General features: G+C 46.5%; 1 protein-coding gene across 1 annotated transcript; it reads left to right on the top strand.

The window, feature by feature from the left end:
* Window positions 1–942: 942 nt before the first annotated feature.
* Window positions 943–17,564, top strand: LOC144610909 (neuronal acetylcholine receptor subunit alpha-3-like). The gene is made up of 6 exons (XM_078429899.1): window positions 943–1,027; window positions 2,071–2,210; window positions 4,128–4,172; window positions 6,521–6,630; window positions 9,161–10,145; window positions 16,602–17,564. The coding sequence occupies exons 1-6, from the start codon at window positions 979–981 to the stop codon at window positions 16,728–16,730; spliced, it is 1,458 nt and encodes a 485-aa protein (XP_078286025.1). The 5' UTR covers window positions 943–978; the 3' UTR covers window positions 16,731–17,564.
* Window positions 17,565–17,590: the final 26 nt, after the last annotated feature.

Below are 17,590 nucleotides of genomic sequence, written 5' to 3'. Positions count from 1 at the left end.
AATGTTATGTTCAATAGACAATAGACAATAGATGCAGGAGAAGGCCATTCGGCCCTTCGAGCCAGCACTGCCATTCAATGCGATCATGGCTGATCATTCTCAATCAGTACCCCATTCCTGCCTTCTCCCCATACCCCCCTGACTCCGCTATCCTTAAGAGCTCTATCTAGCTCTCCCTTGAATGCATTGAGAGAATTGGCCTCCACTGCCTTCTAAGGGTCGGGCAGCATCTGTGGAGGGAAATTAATAGGTGACGAGGAAAGACGTTCTTGCCTTAGAGGGAATACAGAGAAGGTTCACCAGATTGATCCCTGGGATGTTGGGACTTTCATATGAGGAAAGACTGGATAGACTGGGCTTGTACTCGCTGGAATTTAGAAGACTGAGGGGGGATCTTATAGAAACATATAAAATTCTTAAGGGGTTGGAGAGGCTAGATGCGGGAAGATTGTTCCCGATGTTGGGGGAGTCCAGAACCAGGGGTCACAGCTTAAGGATAAGGGGGAAGTCTTTTAGGACCGAGATGAAAAAACATTTCTTCACACAGAGAGTGGTGAGTCTGTGGAATTCTCTGCCACAGAAGGTAGTTGAGGCCAGTTCATTGGCTATATTTAAGAGGGAGTTAGATGTGGCCCTTTTTGCTGAAGGGATCAGGGGGTATGGAGAGAAGGCAGGTACGGGATACTGAGCTGGATGATCAGCCATGATCATATTGAATGGCGGTGCGTACAGGCTCGAAGGGCCGAATGGCCTACTCCTGCACCTATTTTCTATGTTTCTATGTGACAATTCTGTACGGGTTTCTTCCTCGTGTAGTTCCTTGTGTCTCTGGATATGAGGGAGGGGAGGGCTGGCGTGTACCGGCCAGGGGCAGGGAGCGGCTGGCAACATGCTCCGCCTCTGCTGCAGACAGCTCCGCCCAAGGTTGACTAGGACTACCTACGAGCGCTGTCCTTTCAGCACCACACGCTCCTCTAGATGGGAGGCGCCCGGGCCGGCGGCTGGCTGCTGCTTCTACTGCTCGGAGGTTAGTCCAACTTGTGTGCCTGCTCTTCACTCGGGTCTAGGGCAGACGGCTCCAACCTACCCTTTAAATAACCATCCTCCTGCAAAGCTAAGCGGAGCTTCGAGAAATTGCAACCCTTGCAAGACACAAAATGCTGGAGTAACTCAGCGGGACAAGGCAGCGTCTCTTAAGACGTTTCATGGTCGGGATACTTCTTCACAAAGTCACCTATTCCTTCTCCCCAGAGATGCTGCCTGCCCCTGCTGAGTTACTCCAGCATCTTGTGTACAAACCAGCATCTGCAGTTCCTTCCTACACATCTATGACTCTATATTTATTCACAAAAAACTGGAGTAACTCAGCAGGTCAGGCAGCATCTCAGGAGAGAAGGAATGGGCAACGTTTCGGGTCAGTCTGAAGAAGGGTCTCGACCCGAAACGCCGCCCATTCCTTCTCTCCTGAGTATAAGAAAATAACTGCAGATGCTGGTACAAATCGATTTATTCACAAAATGCTGGAGTAACTCAGCAGGTCAGGCAGCATCTCGAGAGAGAGAAGGAATGGGTGACGTTTCGGGTCGAGACCCTTCTCTCCTGAGATGCTGCCTGACCTGCTGAGTTACTCCAGCTTTTTGTGAATGAATAAATAAATACCTTCGATTTGTACCAGCATCTGCAGTTATTTTCTTATACTATCTATGACTCCATAACTCCACTACTCAAAAATATGCTTGTGAGATCTTAGATGTAAGAAATATGTCCTGCGGGTCTCTATATCTCGTTGTCTTCCTGCACAGTGTCAGTTTATACCGGGTTAAATGAAAGTAATTGACATTGGTTTTTTTTGCTGTTCCCCCGCAGCCACAGAAGGCAGTGGAGGCCAAATCACTGGATGTTTTCAAGAGAGAGTTAGATTTAGCTCTTAGGGCTAAAGGAATCAAGGGATATGGGGAGAAAGCAGGAAAGGGGTACTGGTTTTAGATGATCAGCCATGATCATGGTGGTGCTGGCTCGAAGGGCCGAATGGCCTACTCCTGCACCTATTTTTCTATGTTTCTATGTTAGGTGCTCTGACCTCCGAAGGCGAGAAAAGACTATTTGCCAAACTCTTCGGCAACTACAGTCAGCACATTCGGCCCGTGAAGAATGTGTTGGACCCAGTCATCGTGCACTTCGAGGTGTCTCTGTCACAGCTCATCAAAGTGGTACAGTAGCGCGCTATCGTTTATTATTATTATCATCATCATAATCATCATATCATCATACTTTATTAGCCAAGTATGTTTCGCAACATACGAGGAATGTCATTTGCCGTACAGTCATAACAATAAAAAGCAACAGGACACACAAAATACATTTTAACATGGACATCCACCACAGTGACACCTCCACATTCCTCACTGCGATGGAAGGAGAAAAAATGTTCAATCTATTCCCTTCTTTGTCCTCCAGCAGTCGGGGGCCTCGAACCTTCCGTTGACGGGACGATCTTGACTCCCGTAGCCGGCGGCGGGCCTTCCTCATCGGGGCGATCAAGCTCCTGCATCGGGGGGGGCATCTCAGCTCCCCCCAGCAGGGCCATCGGACCCCGGGTCGGGGCCTGTCGAACTTCGTGCTCCAAGTTTGGAGCTTCCCGAACTTGGTCTCAACCCGAGACTGCAAGCTCTGTGATGTTAAAGTCCACAGGCGTCGATACCAGGCAAGGAATCGTACGCTCTGATGGTAAGTCCATGCCCCGCGCTGAGGCTCGAAGTCAGTCCCGAGTAAGGCCGCCAGCTCCACGATGTTAGGCCGCAGAGCAACCAGAGATACGATCCGGAAAACAGTCGCATCTCCGGCAAGGTGAGAGATTGAAAAAAGGTTTCCCCCGACCCCCCCCCCCCCCCCTCACATAATACAAACCAGAGAACATTAACACAAACTTTTAAAACTCACTAAAAATAACAAAAAAAAGACGAAGAAGGACAGACAAACTGTAGATGAGGCTGCCATCGAAGCGCCACCTGGTGGAGAATTTATTATCAGTTTATTATTGTCACGGGATATGTTTGTGAGCTACCCAGTTAAAATAAATCAAACTATACACCAGTACTGTATAGTATAAGCAAGCCACAAGCATAACACTGAACTCAACCACTGTCCAATATATTAATTTGAAGGGCAATTATTAACTGTTCTCATTACTACTTGTGGAAAGTTGCTGCTTACAAATTGGCTGCTAGTTTTGCCAGTAAAAATGAGAATAACCTGTACATTAGAACTGGCATGTTCTGCCTCTGACCACATTGGTATTCGTATCGGCTTATTATTGTCACCTGTACTGAGATGTAGTGAAAAGATTTTGTTTGCGTGTTATGTAGTCAAATGATATTATAAATGAGTATAATTAAGGCATACAGAAATACAACATAAATAGTGCAAAGAGAGAAGTACCAATCTGTGGAATATAGTGTTACCACATTGCAGTTACAGTGTAAAAGTCCGGGGTCCACAATGTGGTAGGTTGGAAGATCACCCGAGCTTATGGGAGAACGCCATTCAACCCATCAAGTCTACTCCACCATTCAATCATGGCTAATCTATCGTTTCCTCTCAACCTCATTCTCCTGCCTTGTCCCCATAACCCCTGACACCCATACTAATGAAGAATCTATCAATCTCCACCTTAAGAATGTCCATTCACTTGGCCTCCACAACCTCCTGTGGCAATGAATTCCACAGATTTATCACCCTCTGACTAAAGAAATTCCTCCTCATCTCCTTTCTAAAGGTACATCCTTTTATTCTGAGGCTATTCTGAGGCTATGACCTCTGGTCCTAAACTCTCCCACTGGTGGAAACATCCTCTCCACATCCATTCTGTCTAGGCCTTTCATATTTGTATCTTCTACCCAACAGGAGAGGGGAGGAGAGGGGTGGAAAAGGTCCTTGATACTGTTGCCTGTCTTCCTGAGGCAGCGTAGAGTGTAGATGGAGCTGATGTTGGGAAGGCAGGTCTGGGTGATGCACTGGCTGCATCCACATCTCTCTGCAATTTCTTGATAAGATTTGGTGTGCTGTTTACTAAGCTTTCCTGTACCGTCGAGCACAACCCTAATAAGTTTCTGCCTGATTTGTTACAGGATGAAGTCAATCAAATTATGGAGACAAATCTCTGGCTGAAACATGTGAGGATACCTTGTTTTTTTTGTTTTTTTTTAATCAAAAATATTTATTCAAATATTAAAATAATATATACAATACAATAAAACCAAAACAGAACCCACCACCAGAATACTATACAAGCAAATATACCAATTGAGACTATTATACAATTATATTACAATCCCCATCCAGGATACATCCAATCCCCCACGGTGCCCAGTGGTCCTGGAAATCCTCCAGGGTGCCCGTGGACAGCGCGTAGTTCCTCTCCAACACCACCCGGGCGCGGATGTAACCCCGGAAAAGGGGCAGGCAGCCGGCTCGGGCAGAGCCCTCTTCCACCTGGCGCCGTGAGCCGCGGATGGCCAGTTTGGCCAGGCCCAGGAGCAACCCAACCAAGACATCCTCTGCCCTACCAAGAGGATGCCTTGTTTGGAGTGAGTGGGTGGGTCCACACCGACTTGTTTGCTTATGTGACATAGAGTGGACATCTGGCATTTTGCTAAGTATTTAATTGGTGCTTGTATTAACATATCTAATTACTGTGCAAAAGGTCGTCATATAACCGGTTGAAGTTGTCAGTGGGCTGGAGGGATTCGGGCAGTGAGCTTTGAGTCTGCATTCCTACCGAGGGCAAAATCAGCTGGGCAGGGGTGGTGAAGAAATGAAAGCAAGTGAAATCTACAAAGTTAAATGCTGGAGGGAATTGTCAGTAATGGGGGTGAGAAGTCAAAAACAAACTGCTGGAGGAACTCAGACTTGGGAAGGGTCCCTACCCAAAATGTTGTCTGTCCATTTCCCTCCACAGATGCTACCTGACTTGCTGAGTTCTTCCAGCACTTTATATTTTACTCAAGATTCCAGCATCTGCGGTCTATTGTGTCTCCATTCTCATATTTTAAGGTGTTTTTGTTGAAGTCTGATCCAAAGAGTCACTTATCCATGTTCCCCAGGGTAGGAAAATCAAGGCATAGGCTTCAGGTGAAAGGGGAAAGATTGAATAGGAACCTGAGGGACAACTTTTTCACACAGAGGGTGGTGGGTATATGGAACCATAACAACCTCTAAGAGACAATTAGACAGGTACATGGATAGGAAAGGTTAAGAGGGATATGGGCCAAACAAGGCCAAATGGAACTAGCTTAGAAGAGGCATTTTGGTTGGCAGGGTCGTGTTATGCCACAAATTGGATCCTACATTTCTAAAGGTCACATCAAAGTAACCTTGCTAACTGTTACAGCCACAGTAGAGAAGAAGTGGAGGGGGTGAGTTTTTACATGGTGGATGGGGTGTCAAGTCAGTATTTTGTCTTAAATGGCTGATAGGTTCACCTTGGCTAAGGACATTGTGGTTTGGTTGGAGTCCAGTAATACACCATACCATTGATCTTCATGAAACAATCACGTTGTGGTAAAAAATAATTCAATCTTCAGCTATAATCTTGGGCGCAGCGGTAGAGTTGCTGCATTACAGCAAATGCAGTGCCAGCAGACCCGGGTTTGATCCCGACTATGGGCGCCGTCTGTACGGAGTTTGTACGTTCTCCCCGTGACCTGCGTGGGTTTTCTCCGAGATCTTCGGTTTCCTCCCACACTCCAAAAACGTACAGGTTTGTAGGTAAATTGGCTGGGCAAATGTAAAAATTGTCCCTAGTGTGTGTAGGATAGTGTTAATGTGCGGGGATCGCTGGGCGGCGCGGACCCGGTGGGCCGAAGGGCCTGTTTCCGCGCTGTATTCTCTAAACTAAACTAAACTATAATCCATCTAATTCACGGACATATTGGGACAATAAGCAGTTCCTTAAAAAGCACACGGTGTACACAAGGTCACACATCTATACACTAAGACTCTCGTTTGTTTGTTTGTTTGTTTGTTTGTTCCTGAACTATAGCCAAAACGGTACACGATAGCAAAACAGTTTTAGGCCCACCTTACTCACCGTCATCCCTTTGGTGCCAATGGAAGAAGTTTCATTGAAATCGGTGTTATATTTTTTAAGTTATTCACATTTTAAAGTTTAAATCTCTCCTAGGGAGGGAGGGAGAAGGGAGAGAGGGAGGGGAGGGAGAGAGGGAGGAGGAGGGTGGATAAGGGGGGTGGAGGGCGATGGAGTGGGGGGAGGGGAAGGGGAGGAGGGGGGAAGGGGGAGAGGGAAGTGGGGAGAGGGAGGGAGGGAGGGGGGAGAGGAGAGGAAAGAGTGCTGCACCAATGCAGTAGAGGTTTGGGCCCAACGGGTCCATTTGGTCTACTTTTAACTATAAATCCATGGACCTCAATTTCACCACAGCCTACAATTTCATTTCACACAGGGTGTATTTGCCTTTAATGTATCTTTAACTTACCGTTTGTTCATCTTTCTCATCTGTCCCAGAGTTGGAATGATTACAAGTTAAGATGGGACCCTGTGGAATACGAAGGAGTTGGCTTCATCAGAGTTCCTTCCAAAAGAATCTGGAAGCCGGACATTATCCTGTACAACAAGTAAGAAACGTCAGCACGTCAGTGGGCACAGGTGGACTGTATAATCTTTGCCCGTGTTCACAGGAGACTGGGGCACTGCCGTAACCGTGAGACAAAGCAAGGGACAGAAAGCAGGACAAGCTCTTTGGAACAAAATTAATCCTTCAATGAGAATGTATCGAAATTACTCTTGGACAGATAGACACAAAATGCTGGGGTAACTCAGCGGGACAGGCAGCATCTCTGGAGAGAAGGAATGGGTGACATTTTGGGTCAAGACCCTTCTTCAGACTGATGTCAGGGGAGAGGGAGATACATAGATAAGGAAATGTAAGGTGTGAAAACAGGACAAAGGGAATGGAGATCAAGAGAAATGTCCAATGGATCATTGTTAGCTGGGAGAAGGTAACAACTAAGCAGAGATAAAATGTAGTCGGAGACAGTAAGACTGGTCGGAGAACTGGGAAGAGGGAGGGATAGAGAGGAACAGCAAGGGTTACTTGAAGTTAGAGAAGTCAATGTTCATACCGCTGGGGTGTAAGCTGCCCAAGCGAAATATGAGGTGCTGTTCCTCCGATTCATGCTGGGCCTCACTCTGACAATGGAGGAGGCCCATGACAGAAAGGTCAGCGTGGGAATGAGAGAGGGAGTTAAAGTGTTTAGCAACTGGGAGATCAGATTATGCAGAATTACAAAATTACTCTTGTTGGAAATCTTCTAATCTATTTAGTTTTTTTGCAATGGTTGCTTAGAGATCATTTGCTCTGCAAATAAACACAGTGCTGGAGGAACTCAGTGCGTCAGGTAGTAACTGTGGTGGCAATGGACAGACAACACTTCGAGTGGGACCCTTCTTCAGACTGATGGAGTAATGGGGAGAAAGCTGTATCCACCTATCACTTGCCAGGTTTTGCCCCACCTCACCCTCTCTTTTCCAGCATTCATCACCCCTACTCCATCAGTCTGAGGAAGACTCCCAACCTGTCCATTCCCTCCACAGATGCTGCCTGTCCCGCTGAGTTCCTCCAGTACTTTGTTCTTTGCTCAAAATTCCAGCATCTGCAGTCTCTCGTGTTTCCATTAGACCCCTGCTGCATTCAAACCGTAGGCTATTCTCTCTTTCAATCACTAAATGTAATTTGACTTACACCATCCAAGAAAAATAATGCCAGGATTGGATTGGAGTGATGCAAAATTTATAGGGACATTAATTCAAATTAAAATCAATAATTTATTCTACATGAACTGTGCATTTAATGAGACTGGGCATCCATTTCATGGATAAGCAATTCTAATCTGTTATACATATTGATTTTATGACATCTTTTGACGTATTAGGTTGTAGAAGTCTTGCCACTGGAGTCAAAAAGCCATGGGTTTAAATCTTGTTTCAGTCCACCGGGGATAAAACTTTTACTTTGGTGCAGTTGGCAATCCACGTGCAGGCTACGCCCAAAGTAAACAGATCATCTTTACAGGCAGCCTTGATGGTCTACATAAACCGATCAGCCAAAACATTATGACCACTGACAGGTGGTGAATAACATTGATTATCTTGTTACAATGGCACCTGTCAAGGGGTGGGATATATTAGGCAGCAAGTGAACGGTCAGTTCTTGAAGTTGATGTGTTGGATGCAGGAGAAATGGGCAGGAGCATTTGACAAGGGCCAAATTGTTATGGCCAGACGACTGGGTCAGAACATCTCTGAAACGGCAAGGCTTGTGGGGTGCTCCCGGTCAGCAGTGGTGAGTACCGACCGACAGTGGTCCGAGGAGGGACAAACCACAAACCGGCGACAGGGTGTTGGGCGCCCAAGGCTCATCGATGCGCGAGGGCAACGAAGGCTATCCTGTCTGGTCCGAACCGACAGAAGGTCAACTGTGGCACAAGTCACAGAAAATTTTAATGGTGGTCAGGGGAGGAATGTGTCACAATACACAGTGCATCGCACCCTGCTGCGTATGGGGCTGCACACGGAGGACCAACAGCATATTAGGCAGGTGGTCATAATGTTTTGGCTCATCAGGTTATAATGTTTTGGCTCATCGGTGTATGTCTGCAATTGCCAGAAGGTCAAAGTTGGGACGAGTGCAGAGAGTGGGTACAGATAGTTGTATGTACGCATTCAGCTTCTTGCATAAAGGATCAAGGAAAGGCAATCTGTGGAAAATGTCACTCGCACTTAACATTCTGCAATTCCACAATCTACTGCATAAGTTATGGAGTCATAGGGTTGATCCTAGTACAGTAGTCCCTTCGGCCCACCGGATCAATACTGGCTGTCATACCTACCTATATCAAACCCACTGGCCTCCATTAATACCGTATCCCCCCCAAGTCTTGCCATTTACGTACCTGCCTATAAGCCCCTTAGATGTAGTTACTGTCATTGCCACCATCACCTCCATTGGCAGCTCATTCCAAATGCTACCTACTCTGAAAACTTTACTCTGAGATACTTGCCTTTAATGGTTATGGTTTTTAATACAAGACAATGCTGACCATAGAATTGCTACTGATGTTCTACTCACCTGGGTTGTGATTCCAGTGCAGTTTCTAATTTCCAAACGGATGACAACACCAAAGTGTTGCTGATGTCCAACGGTACGGTGATCTGGATTCCACCGGCCATCGTCAAGAGCTCCTGCAAGATGGACGTGACCTATTTCCCATTCGACTACCAGAACTGCAGCATGAAGTTTGGTTCCTGGACCCACGACAAGGCCAAAATTGACCTGGCCCTGATCGGCAGCGAGATGAACAGGAAGGACTTCTGGGAGAGCGGTGAATGGGCCATCATAGCTGCCCCTGGCTACAAACACGACATCAAGTACAACTGCTGCGAAGAGATCTACACAGACATAACCTACTCCATTTACATCAGACGAATGCCTCTGTTCTACACCATCAACATGATTATCCCTTGCTTGATAATCTCCTTTCTGACTGTTCTGGTTTTCTGGTTGCCCTCTGCCTGCGGGGAGAAGATAACGCTGTCTGTTTCGGTTCTACTTTCGCTCACCGTGTTTCTCCTGGGGATCACGGAGAGCGTGCCATCCACTTCCTTGGTGATCCCTCTCATCGAGGAGTACCTGCTCTTCATCATGATCTTTGTGGTTCTATCCATCATTATAACCGTCTTCGTGCTCAACATCCACGTCAGAGGTCCCACCACCCACGCCATGCCAACCTGGGTGAAAACCGTCTTCCTCAAGGTGCTGCCGCGCATCTTGTACATGACCAGACCCGAGAGCGAGGGGGAAGCTCTGGGAAGCCCGGGGGCCAACTTCGCCGACGAGCTCTCCGACTTCAGCGCTTCCTCGGACGCCTGCGACCAGGACCTGCGGTGCACGTGTTGCAGGGGTTGCAGGCCGAGACACCTGAACGCTGGCGTCGGTCTCACACGGAGCTCCAGCGCACAGACCCTGGATGCTTTGCTTGCAATCTCCGTCCCCTCTTCAGAAGTGCAAGAAGCTGCTGACAGCATCACACACATAGTGGAGCATATCAAGATGCAGGATGAATACAACGAGGTGAGAGACATGGAGATTCATGTTCAGCTTTCAATGTTTCCCCAACATTGCTGCACCAATGCATGAGAGGTTTGGGCCCAATGCATTGGTGCAACACCCTGTCCTCCTCCCCTCCCCTCCCCTGTCCCCTCTCCCTTCTCCCCCCCTCCCTCCCTCCTCCCCTCCCCTCCCCCCCCTCCCTCCCTCCTCCCCCCTTCCTCCCTCCCCCCTCCTTTTAAACTTAAAAATATGAATAACTTAAAAAATATAACACCAATTTCAATAAAACTACTTGCATTAATCACTAAAGTGACAATGGTGAGTAAGGTGGGCCTAAAATTGGCGTGCTGTCGTGTGCCGCTTTGGCCAAAGTTCAGTCACAAACAAGATAACAAACGAGAGTTTTAGTATGTAGATAAATAGAGGCACGGAATACAAGACAAGAAACAATGAACATTGAATTCTCCAAGTTCAAGTAATAACCCCTCTACCTCCTCTCTTCCTGCGTTCAAGCATCCATTTCTCCAACTACCTCCACCCTCCCAATCACCCGGCTCCTTTCCCTCCCCTTATTCATTCATCTCCTATTAGACAATAGGTGCAGGAGGAGTAGGCCATTCGGCCCTTTGAGCCAGCACTACCATTCAATGTGATCATGGCTGATCATTCTCAATCAGTACCCCGTTCCTGCCTTCTCCCCATACCCCCTGACTCCGCTATCCTTAGGAGCTCTATCTAGCTCTCTCTTGAATGCATTCAGAGAATTGGCCTCCACTGCCTTCTGAGGCAGAGAATTCCACAGATTTACAACTCTCTGACTGAAAAGGTTTTTCCTCATCTCCGTTCTAAATGGCCTACCCTTTATTCTTAAACTGTGGCCCCTGGTTCTGGACTCCCCCCAACATTGGGAACATGTTTCCTGCCTCTAACGTGTCCAACCCCTTAATAATCTTATATGTTTCGATAAGATCCCCTCTCATCCTTCTAAATTCCAGTGTATACAAGCCTAGTCGCTCCAGTCTTTCAACATATGACAGTCCCGCCATTCCGGGAATTAACCTAGTAAACCTACGCTGCACGCCCTCAATAGCAAGAATATCCTTCCTCAAATTTGGATATCCTTCCTCAAAATTCCCAAGTCCCTGCCTTCTCTTTTATCTCCCCTCCCTTGTACCCTTCATCTTGCATCCCCGAATCCTTCGATTCCCTTTCATCACCTCTCCCCCCGACCCCCTTCCACCCACATCCCTCCCTCTGGCTTTACATTTCATTCCTACCCTTCTTTTCTACCTCACACCCTTTTATTGTCTCCTTTGTCTCTTCCTCCACCCATTTATCAATCCATCAATGACTTGGATGAAGGGATTAAAAGTACCATTAGCAAATTTGCTGATGATACAAAGCTAGGTGGCAGTGTGAACTGTGAGGAAGATGCTATGAGGTTGCAGGGTGACATGGACAGGTTGTGTGAGTGGGCGGATGCATGGCAGATGCAGTTTAATGTGGATAAGTGTGAGGTTATCCACTTTGGTGGTAAGAATCGGAAGGCAGATTATTATTTGAATGGTGTCAAGTTAGGAAAAGGGGACGTACAATGTGATCTGGGTGTCTTAGTGCATCAGTCACTGAAAGGAAGCATGCAGGTACAGCAGGCAGTGAAGAAAGCCAATGGAATGTTGGCCTTCATAACAAGAGGAGTTGAGTATAGGAGCAAAGAGGTCCTTCTGCAGTTGTACAGGGCCCTAGTGAGACCGCACCTGGAGTACTGTGTGCAGTTTTGGTCTCCAAATTTGAGGAAGGATATTCTTGCTATTGAGGGCGTGCAGCGTAGGTTTACTAGGTTAATTCCCGGAATGGCGGGACTGTCCTATGTTGAAAGACTGGAGCGACTAGGTTTGTATACACTGGTATTTAGAAGGATGAGAGGGGATCTTATCGAAACGTATAAGATTATTAAGGGGTTGGACATGTTGGAGGCAGGAAACATGTTCCCAATGTTGGGGGAGTCCAGAACCAGGGGCCACAGTTTAAGAATAAGGGGTAGGCCATTTAGAACTGAGATGAGGAAAACCTTTTTCAGTCAGAGAGTTGTGAATCTGTGGAATTCTCTGCCTCAGAAGGCAGTGGAGGCCAATTCTCTGAATACATTCAAGAGAGAGCTAGATAGAGTCTTAAGGATAGCGGAGTCAGGGGGTATGGGGAGAAGGCAGGAACGGGGTACTGATTGAGAATGATCAGCCATGATCACATTGAATGGCAGTGCTGGCTCGAAGGGCCGAATGGCCTCCTCCTGCACCTATTGTCCATTGTCTATTGTCTAACACCCCCTCATCTGTATCTGCCTTTCGCTTGCCAACACTTTGTCCAACCCTCTCTTTCTCTGCTTTCTCCCTTCCCACTAGAATCACTCTGAAGAAGGGTCCCGACCCGAAACGCTCGCTGTCTGTCCATCCCCTTCACAGAGGCTCAAGAGTGCAGGGAGAGCAGACAGAAACCTTTCCCACTTGTGGAGGTGTAAAGATCCAGAGGACATGATTTATATTTTTAGATTTAGATTTAGAGATACAGCGCAGAAACAGGCCCTTCGGCCCACCGGGTCCGCGCCGCCCAGCGATCCCCGCACATTAACACTATCCTATACCCACTACGGACAATTTTTACATTTACCAAGCCAATTAACCTACGTACCTGTACGTCTTTGGAGTTTAAGCAGAGTATGGTTACAATCTAGGGTGCATTACCAGGGATAGGAGAGGAGGCAGATTCATTCAAAGGAGAACCAGCCCACTGCTAGAAAGTAAATAAATAAATGCAGGGCAATGGGGAGTGAGACCAGTTGAATTGGTCTTTCACAGAGCTGGGATGGACTGAGTCCACACTGACGATCAATCACCCATTCACACTAGTTCTATGTTTTCCCACTGCCGACACATCAGTGGCAATTTTGCAGAGGCCAATTAACTTACAAACCCACTCGTCTTTGGGACATGGGTGGAAACCGAAACACCCAGTGGAAACTCACTTTGAGAGTGTGCAAACTCCACACAGACAGCACCTCAAGTGAGGATTGAACATATTTCCCTGCGCTGTGGGGTAGCAACTCTACCAACTGTGCCTCTGTGATATTATCTAGAAAAAAATGATCCCGAGTAACATCATGGAAGACATCAAAACTTGACACCAAACCACATCCCATAAGGAGATGTCAGGATACGTGACCAAACGTTTGGTCAAAGAAATAAACTTTGAGAGGTAAAGTTTAAAGAAGTGTAGGGCAAATTTCTTTACACAGAGGGTGAAGAGTGACTGGAACATGCTGCCGGGGATGGTGGTTGAAGCAGATCCATTGGTGGTGTTTAAAAGACTTTCGGATAGGCATATCTGGCTTGGGGAATTCAGCAGGTCAGACAGCACCTGGGGAGGGAACAGACAGGCAGTGTTTCAAGTCACGACCCTTGTTCAGCCTTATTGGAGTAGAGGGGAGAAAGCTGGAAAAGAGAGGTGGTGGTAGGCAAGTGGATACAGGTGAGAGGGGGGAGGCGATTGGCAGATGGGTGGAGTTAGTGGCAAAGACTATTTAAGTTATTTGAGGATGTATCTGTCAGAGTAGCTGAGAGTGATTCAGATTTCGGGAGTTTGATGTTGGTTATGTGAACATGTTCTGCTAAACACAGAGAGTGTGCGTGACTTTAACACTGGGGTGTAGGCCTGGGAGAGGATACTGACATTGAATAATTAATCCTTCCAGTGAACATGGAGGATTTTGTGGAAACAGCTTTGTTGGTATCTTTCATGTGCCTGTTGGCAGTAGGCCAAATCACATTTAAAAAAAACCTGAGACCACAGCTGGAATATGGAGTGCAATGTTGGTCTTTAACTAGAAAAGGTAAAACTGGTTCCTTGACTAACAGATGGATTAGACTTAGCTTCTCTCTAGAGTTGGAAGAATGAAATGCAAACAATTCTTGGAAGGCTCAACAAGACTGAGTTTATAACCAGGGTTCAGAGTCTCAAGGGGAAGCCAATTTAGGACTAAATTGAAGAATTTAGAAATATTTGAAATTGGCCAATCTTTGGCCTTCTCTCTTGCAGAGGTCAGCAGAGGATTAGTATCAGATCAATCAAAACTGAGATCAATAGATCTTCGGACATGAGGAATAGGGAGCTCTGGTAATGGAACAAGAAACATAGAAAATAGGTGCAGGAGTAAGACAATTGGCTCTTCGAGCCAGCACCGCCATTCAATATGATCATGGCTGATCATCCAAAATCAGTAAACCATTCCTGCTTTCTTCCCATATCCCTTAATTCCATTAGCCCTAAGAGCTATATCTAACTCTCTCTTGAAAACATCCAATGAATTGGCCTCCACTGCCTTCTGTGACAGAGATTTCCACAGATTCACAACTCTCTGGGTGAAAAAGTTTTTCCTCATCTCAGTCCTAAATGGCCTACCCCTTATTCTTAAACTGTGACCCCTGGTTCTAGACTCCCCCAACATCGGGAACATGTTTCCTGCCTCTAGCCTGTCCAATCCCGTAAGACAATAGACAGACAATAGACAATAGGTGCAGGAGTAGGCCATTCAGCCCTTCGAGCCAGCACCGCCATTCAATGCGATCATGGCTGATCACTATCAATCAGTACCCCGTTCCTGCCTTCTCCCCATACCCCCTCACTCCGCTATCCTTAAGAGCTCTATCCAGCTCTCTCTTGAAAGCATCCAACGAACTGGCCTCCACTGCCTTCTGAGGCAGAGAATTCCACACCTTCACCACCCTCTGACTGAAAAAGTTCTTCCTCATCTCCGTTCTAAATGGCCTACCCCTTATTCTCAAACTGTGGCCCCTTGTTCTGGACTCCCCCAACATTGGGAACATGTTATCTGCCTCTAATGTGTCCAATCCCCTAATTATCTTATATGTTTCAATAAGATCCCCTCTCATCCTTCTAAATGCGAGTTTATCCATTCTTTCATCATGTGTCAGTCCCGCCTTCCCGGGAATTAACCTGGTGAACCTACACTGCACTCCCTCAATAGCAAGAAAGTGATGTTAGGGGTTTAAGATCACCCAATACCTACTCTCGCTCAGATTCCTTATGTGGAGTTCTACTGGTAGCAGAGAATTAAGGTCAAACACATAGAAAATCACTTATTATATTGATTCGATTTAGCAGCAGGAAAAATCATGCAGAACTGTTCTTTGTTTAGTTGGGCCACAGTTCAATGTCCTGAAGGCTTGGATTCTGCAATGGATGAAGTTCCACAGGACTAGGCTGACATCTGGTGGTGAACGATGGCACTTCACTTTCAGCAGTCTTTCGCTATCTTCAAATCCCTGCCTTTAATTCACTGAGCTGCCAAATCTGAATCACTCTCACCTACTCTGACAGCTGAAACTGCAACTATTCTTCAATTTTCCCCGTTTGCTCTTCCAGCTCGTGGAATGGACCCACAACGACTAAGTGTCAGGTTTGAATTCAGATCTGTGCAAAGTGGGCTTCACTCTGTGTCTAATTACATCCCCTCAGCTGAGAAAAAATGGACGATAGACAATAGGTGCAGGAGGAGGCCATTCGGCCCTTCGAGCCAGCACCGCCATTCAATGTGATCATGGCTGATCATTCTCAATCAGTACCTCGTTCCTGCCTTCTCCCCATACCGCCTGACTCCGCTATCCTTAAGAGCTCTATCCAGCTCTCTCTTGAATGCATTCAGAGAATTGGCCTCCACTGTCTTCTGAGGCAGAGAATTCCACAGATTCACAACTCTCTGACTGAAAAAGGTTTTCCTCATCTCAGTTCTAAATGGCCTACCCCTTATTCTTAAACTGTGGCCCCTTGTTCTGGACTCCCCCAACATTGGGAACATGTATCCTGCCTCTAACGTGTCCAACCCCTTAATAATCTTATACGTTTCGATAAGATCTCCTCTCATCCTTCTAAATTCCAGTGTATGAAATGATTGAATTGAATTGAAGTTACATGGAAGTAGGCCCTTCAGCCCCTGAATCCACACTGACAATTGATCACCCATTCACACTTGTTTTAGATTATCCCACGTTCTCATCTCATCTGGGGCAATTTAGGGGCCAAATAACCTCCAGTACTTGGGCAGTGCAGTGGGAGCTGTACTTTGCCAACTCATGGTATCATGCATGGGCCTGGTAGTGTGGAATGGGACAGTGCAAAGGAACATTACTCTACACCTGTCGAATGTTTTAACCTGTAGAGTTTAGTTTATTAGGTAGTGAAAAGGTTTTGTTGCGTGCTAACCAGTCCACAGAAATAGTACTGTCCCTGCCCTACTAGTGTTTGATGACCACTTGAGTCCCAACCTGAAATGTCACCTATGTTCTCCAGAGATGTTACCTGACCTGCTGAGTTACTCCAGCACTTTGTGTCTTTTACTGTGTTGCAACATGCACACTTCAGTCGTATCTCTTCAGAACTTTCTTTTAATGGCATTCCCTTCAGGTACAAGATGATTGGAAGTACGTTGCCTTGGTGATCGATCGGATCTTCCTCTGGATCTTCATCGTGACGTGTATCTTGGGAACAACAATTTCCTTCCTGCAGCCACTGATGTCCGCCAACGGGATGTGAGCAGAGTTGCAACGAAGATGTAAACACAAGACAGTTCTGTCAAAATTGTTCCAAGAAATGGTTAAAACATTTTGGGCAGGTTTGCAAGGGAGAATCAGGGAAAGGAAGAACTGGCATATTAACCAATTGTGGAGAAAAATTAGCGATTTCTGCAAACTAATTGCCATCTTCCTTTTGGCTTCACTTACTGTTGCATGTGCTCAGCTTGCCTTGTTCTGATGTTAGAAAGCCCATTGATAAGAGATGCATGCAAATTTGACTTGTGCAGAATCCAGGAAAGCGTGCCACAAAGACAAAAGTTGTTCAAATATGTCAAGATGACCCAGTGATACGGAAGGTGTGGGGGGGAGGAGAAGTGGTAAGGAGAGTGCGGAATAAAGCAACCTGGGAAAATGTTACATTCATTGTGTAGTGAAAGTAATAAAATGGAATAAAGTCAAAGTTTGAACCAAAGGGTAAAAATAGAATCATAGAGCTGTACAGCATGGAAACAGGCCTTTCAGCACAACTTGTCCAAGGCAACGAATTTGGCATTCTACGTCAGTTCTAAATCATCGCAAAATGGAAATTACACCAAATGGTCAGGGCATGATCACAGGTTGCAATAGGCATGAACACAAAACAAAACAGCACCGGAGACTCAGGTTCAATCCTGACTACGGGCGCTGTCTGTACGGAGTTTGTACGTTCTCCCCGTGACCTGCGTGGGTTTTCTCCGAGATCTTCGGTTTCCTCCCACACTCCAAAGACGTACAGGTATGTAGGTTAATTGACTGGGTAAATGTAAAAATTGTCCCTAGTGTGTGTAGGATAGTGTTAATGTGTGGGGATCGCTGGTCGGCACGGACTCGGTGGGCCGA

The sequence above is a fragment of the Rhinoraja longicauda genome, chromosome 38, assembly GCF_053455715.1.
Source record: "Rhinoraja longicauda isolate Sanriku21f chromosome 38, sRhiLon1.1, whole genome shotgun sequence".
Lineage (NCBI taxonomy): Eukaryota > Metazoa > Chordata > Chondrichthyes > Rajiformes > Arhynchobatidae > Rhinoraja > Rhinoraja longicauda.
Note: the sequence above shows the minus strand (reverse complement) of the source record. Positions and strands in the feature narration are given on the sequence as shown.

Coding starts and splice junctions, on each gene's coding strand:
- LOC144610909 (XM_078429899.1), top strand. CDS start 979: ATGGGAGGCGCCCGGGCCGGCGGCTGGCTGCTGCTTCTACTGCTCGGA. Junction 1,028..2,070: donor GCTGCTTCTACTGCTCGGAG/GTTAGTCCAACT, acceptor TTTCTATGTTAG/GTGCTCTGACCTCCGAAGGC. Junction 2,211..4,127: donor TGTCACAGCTCATCAAAGTG/GTACAGTAGCGC, acceptor GATTTGTTACAG/GATGAAGTCAATCAAATTAT.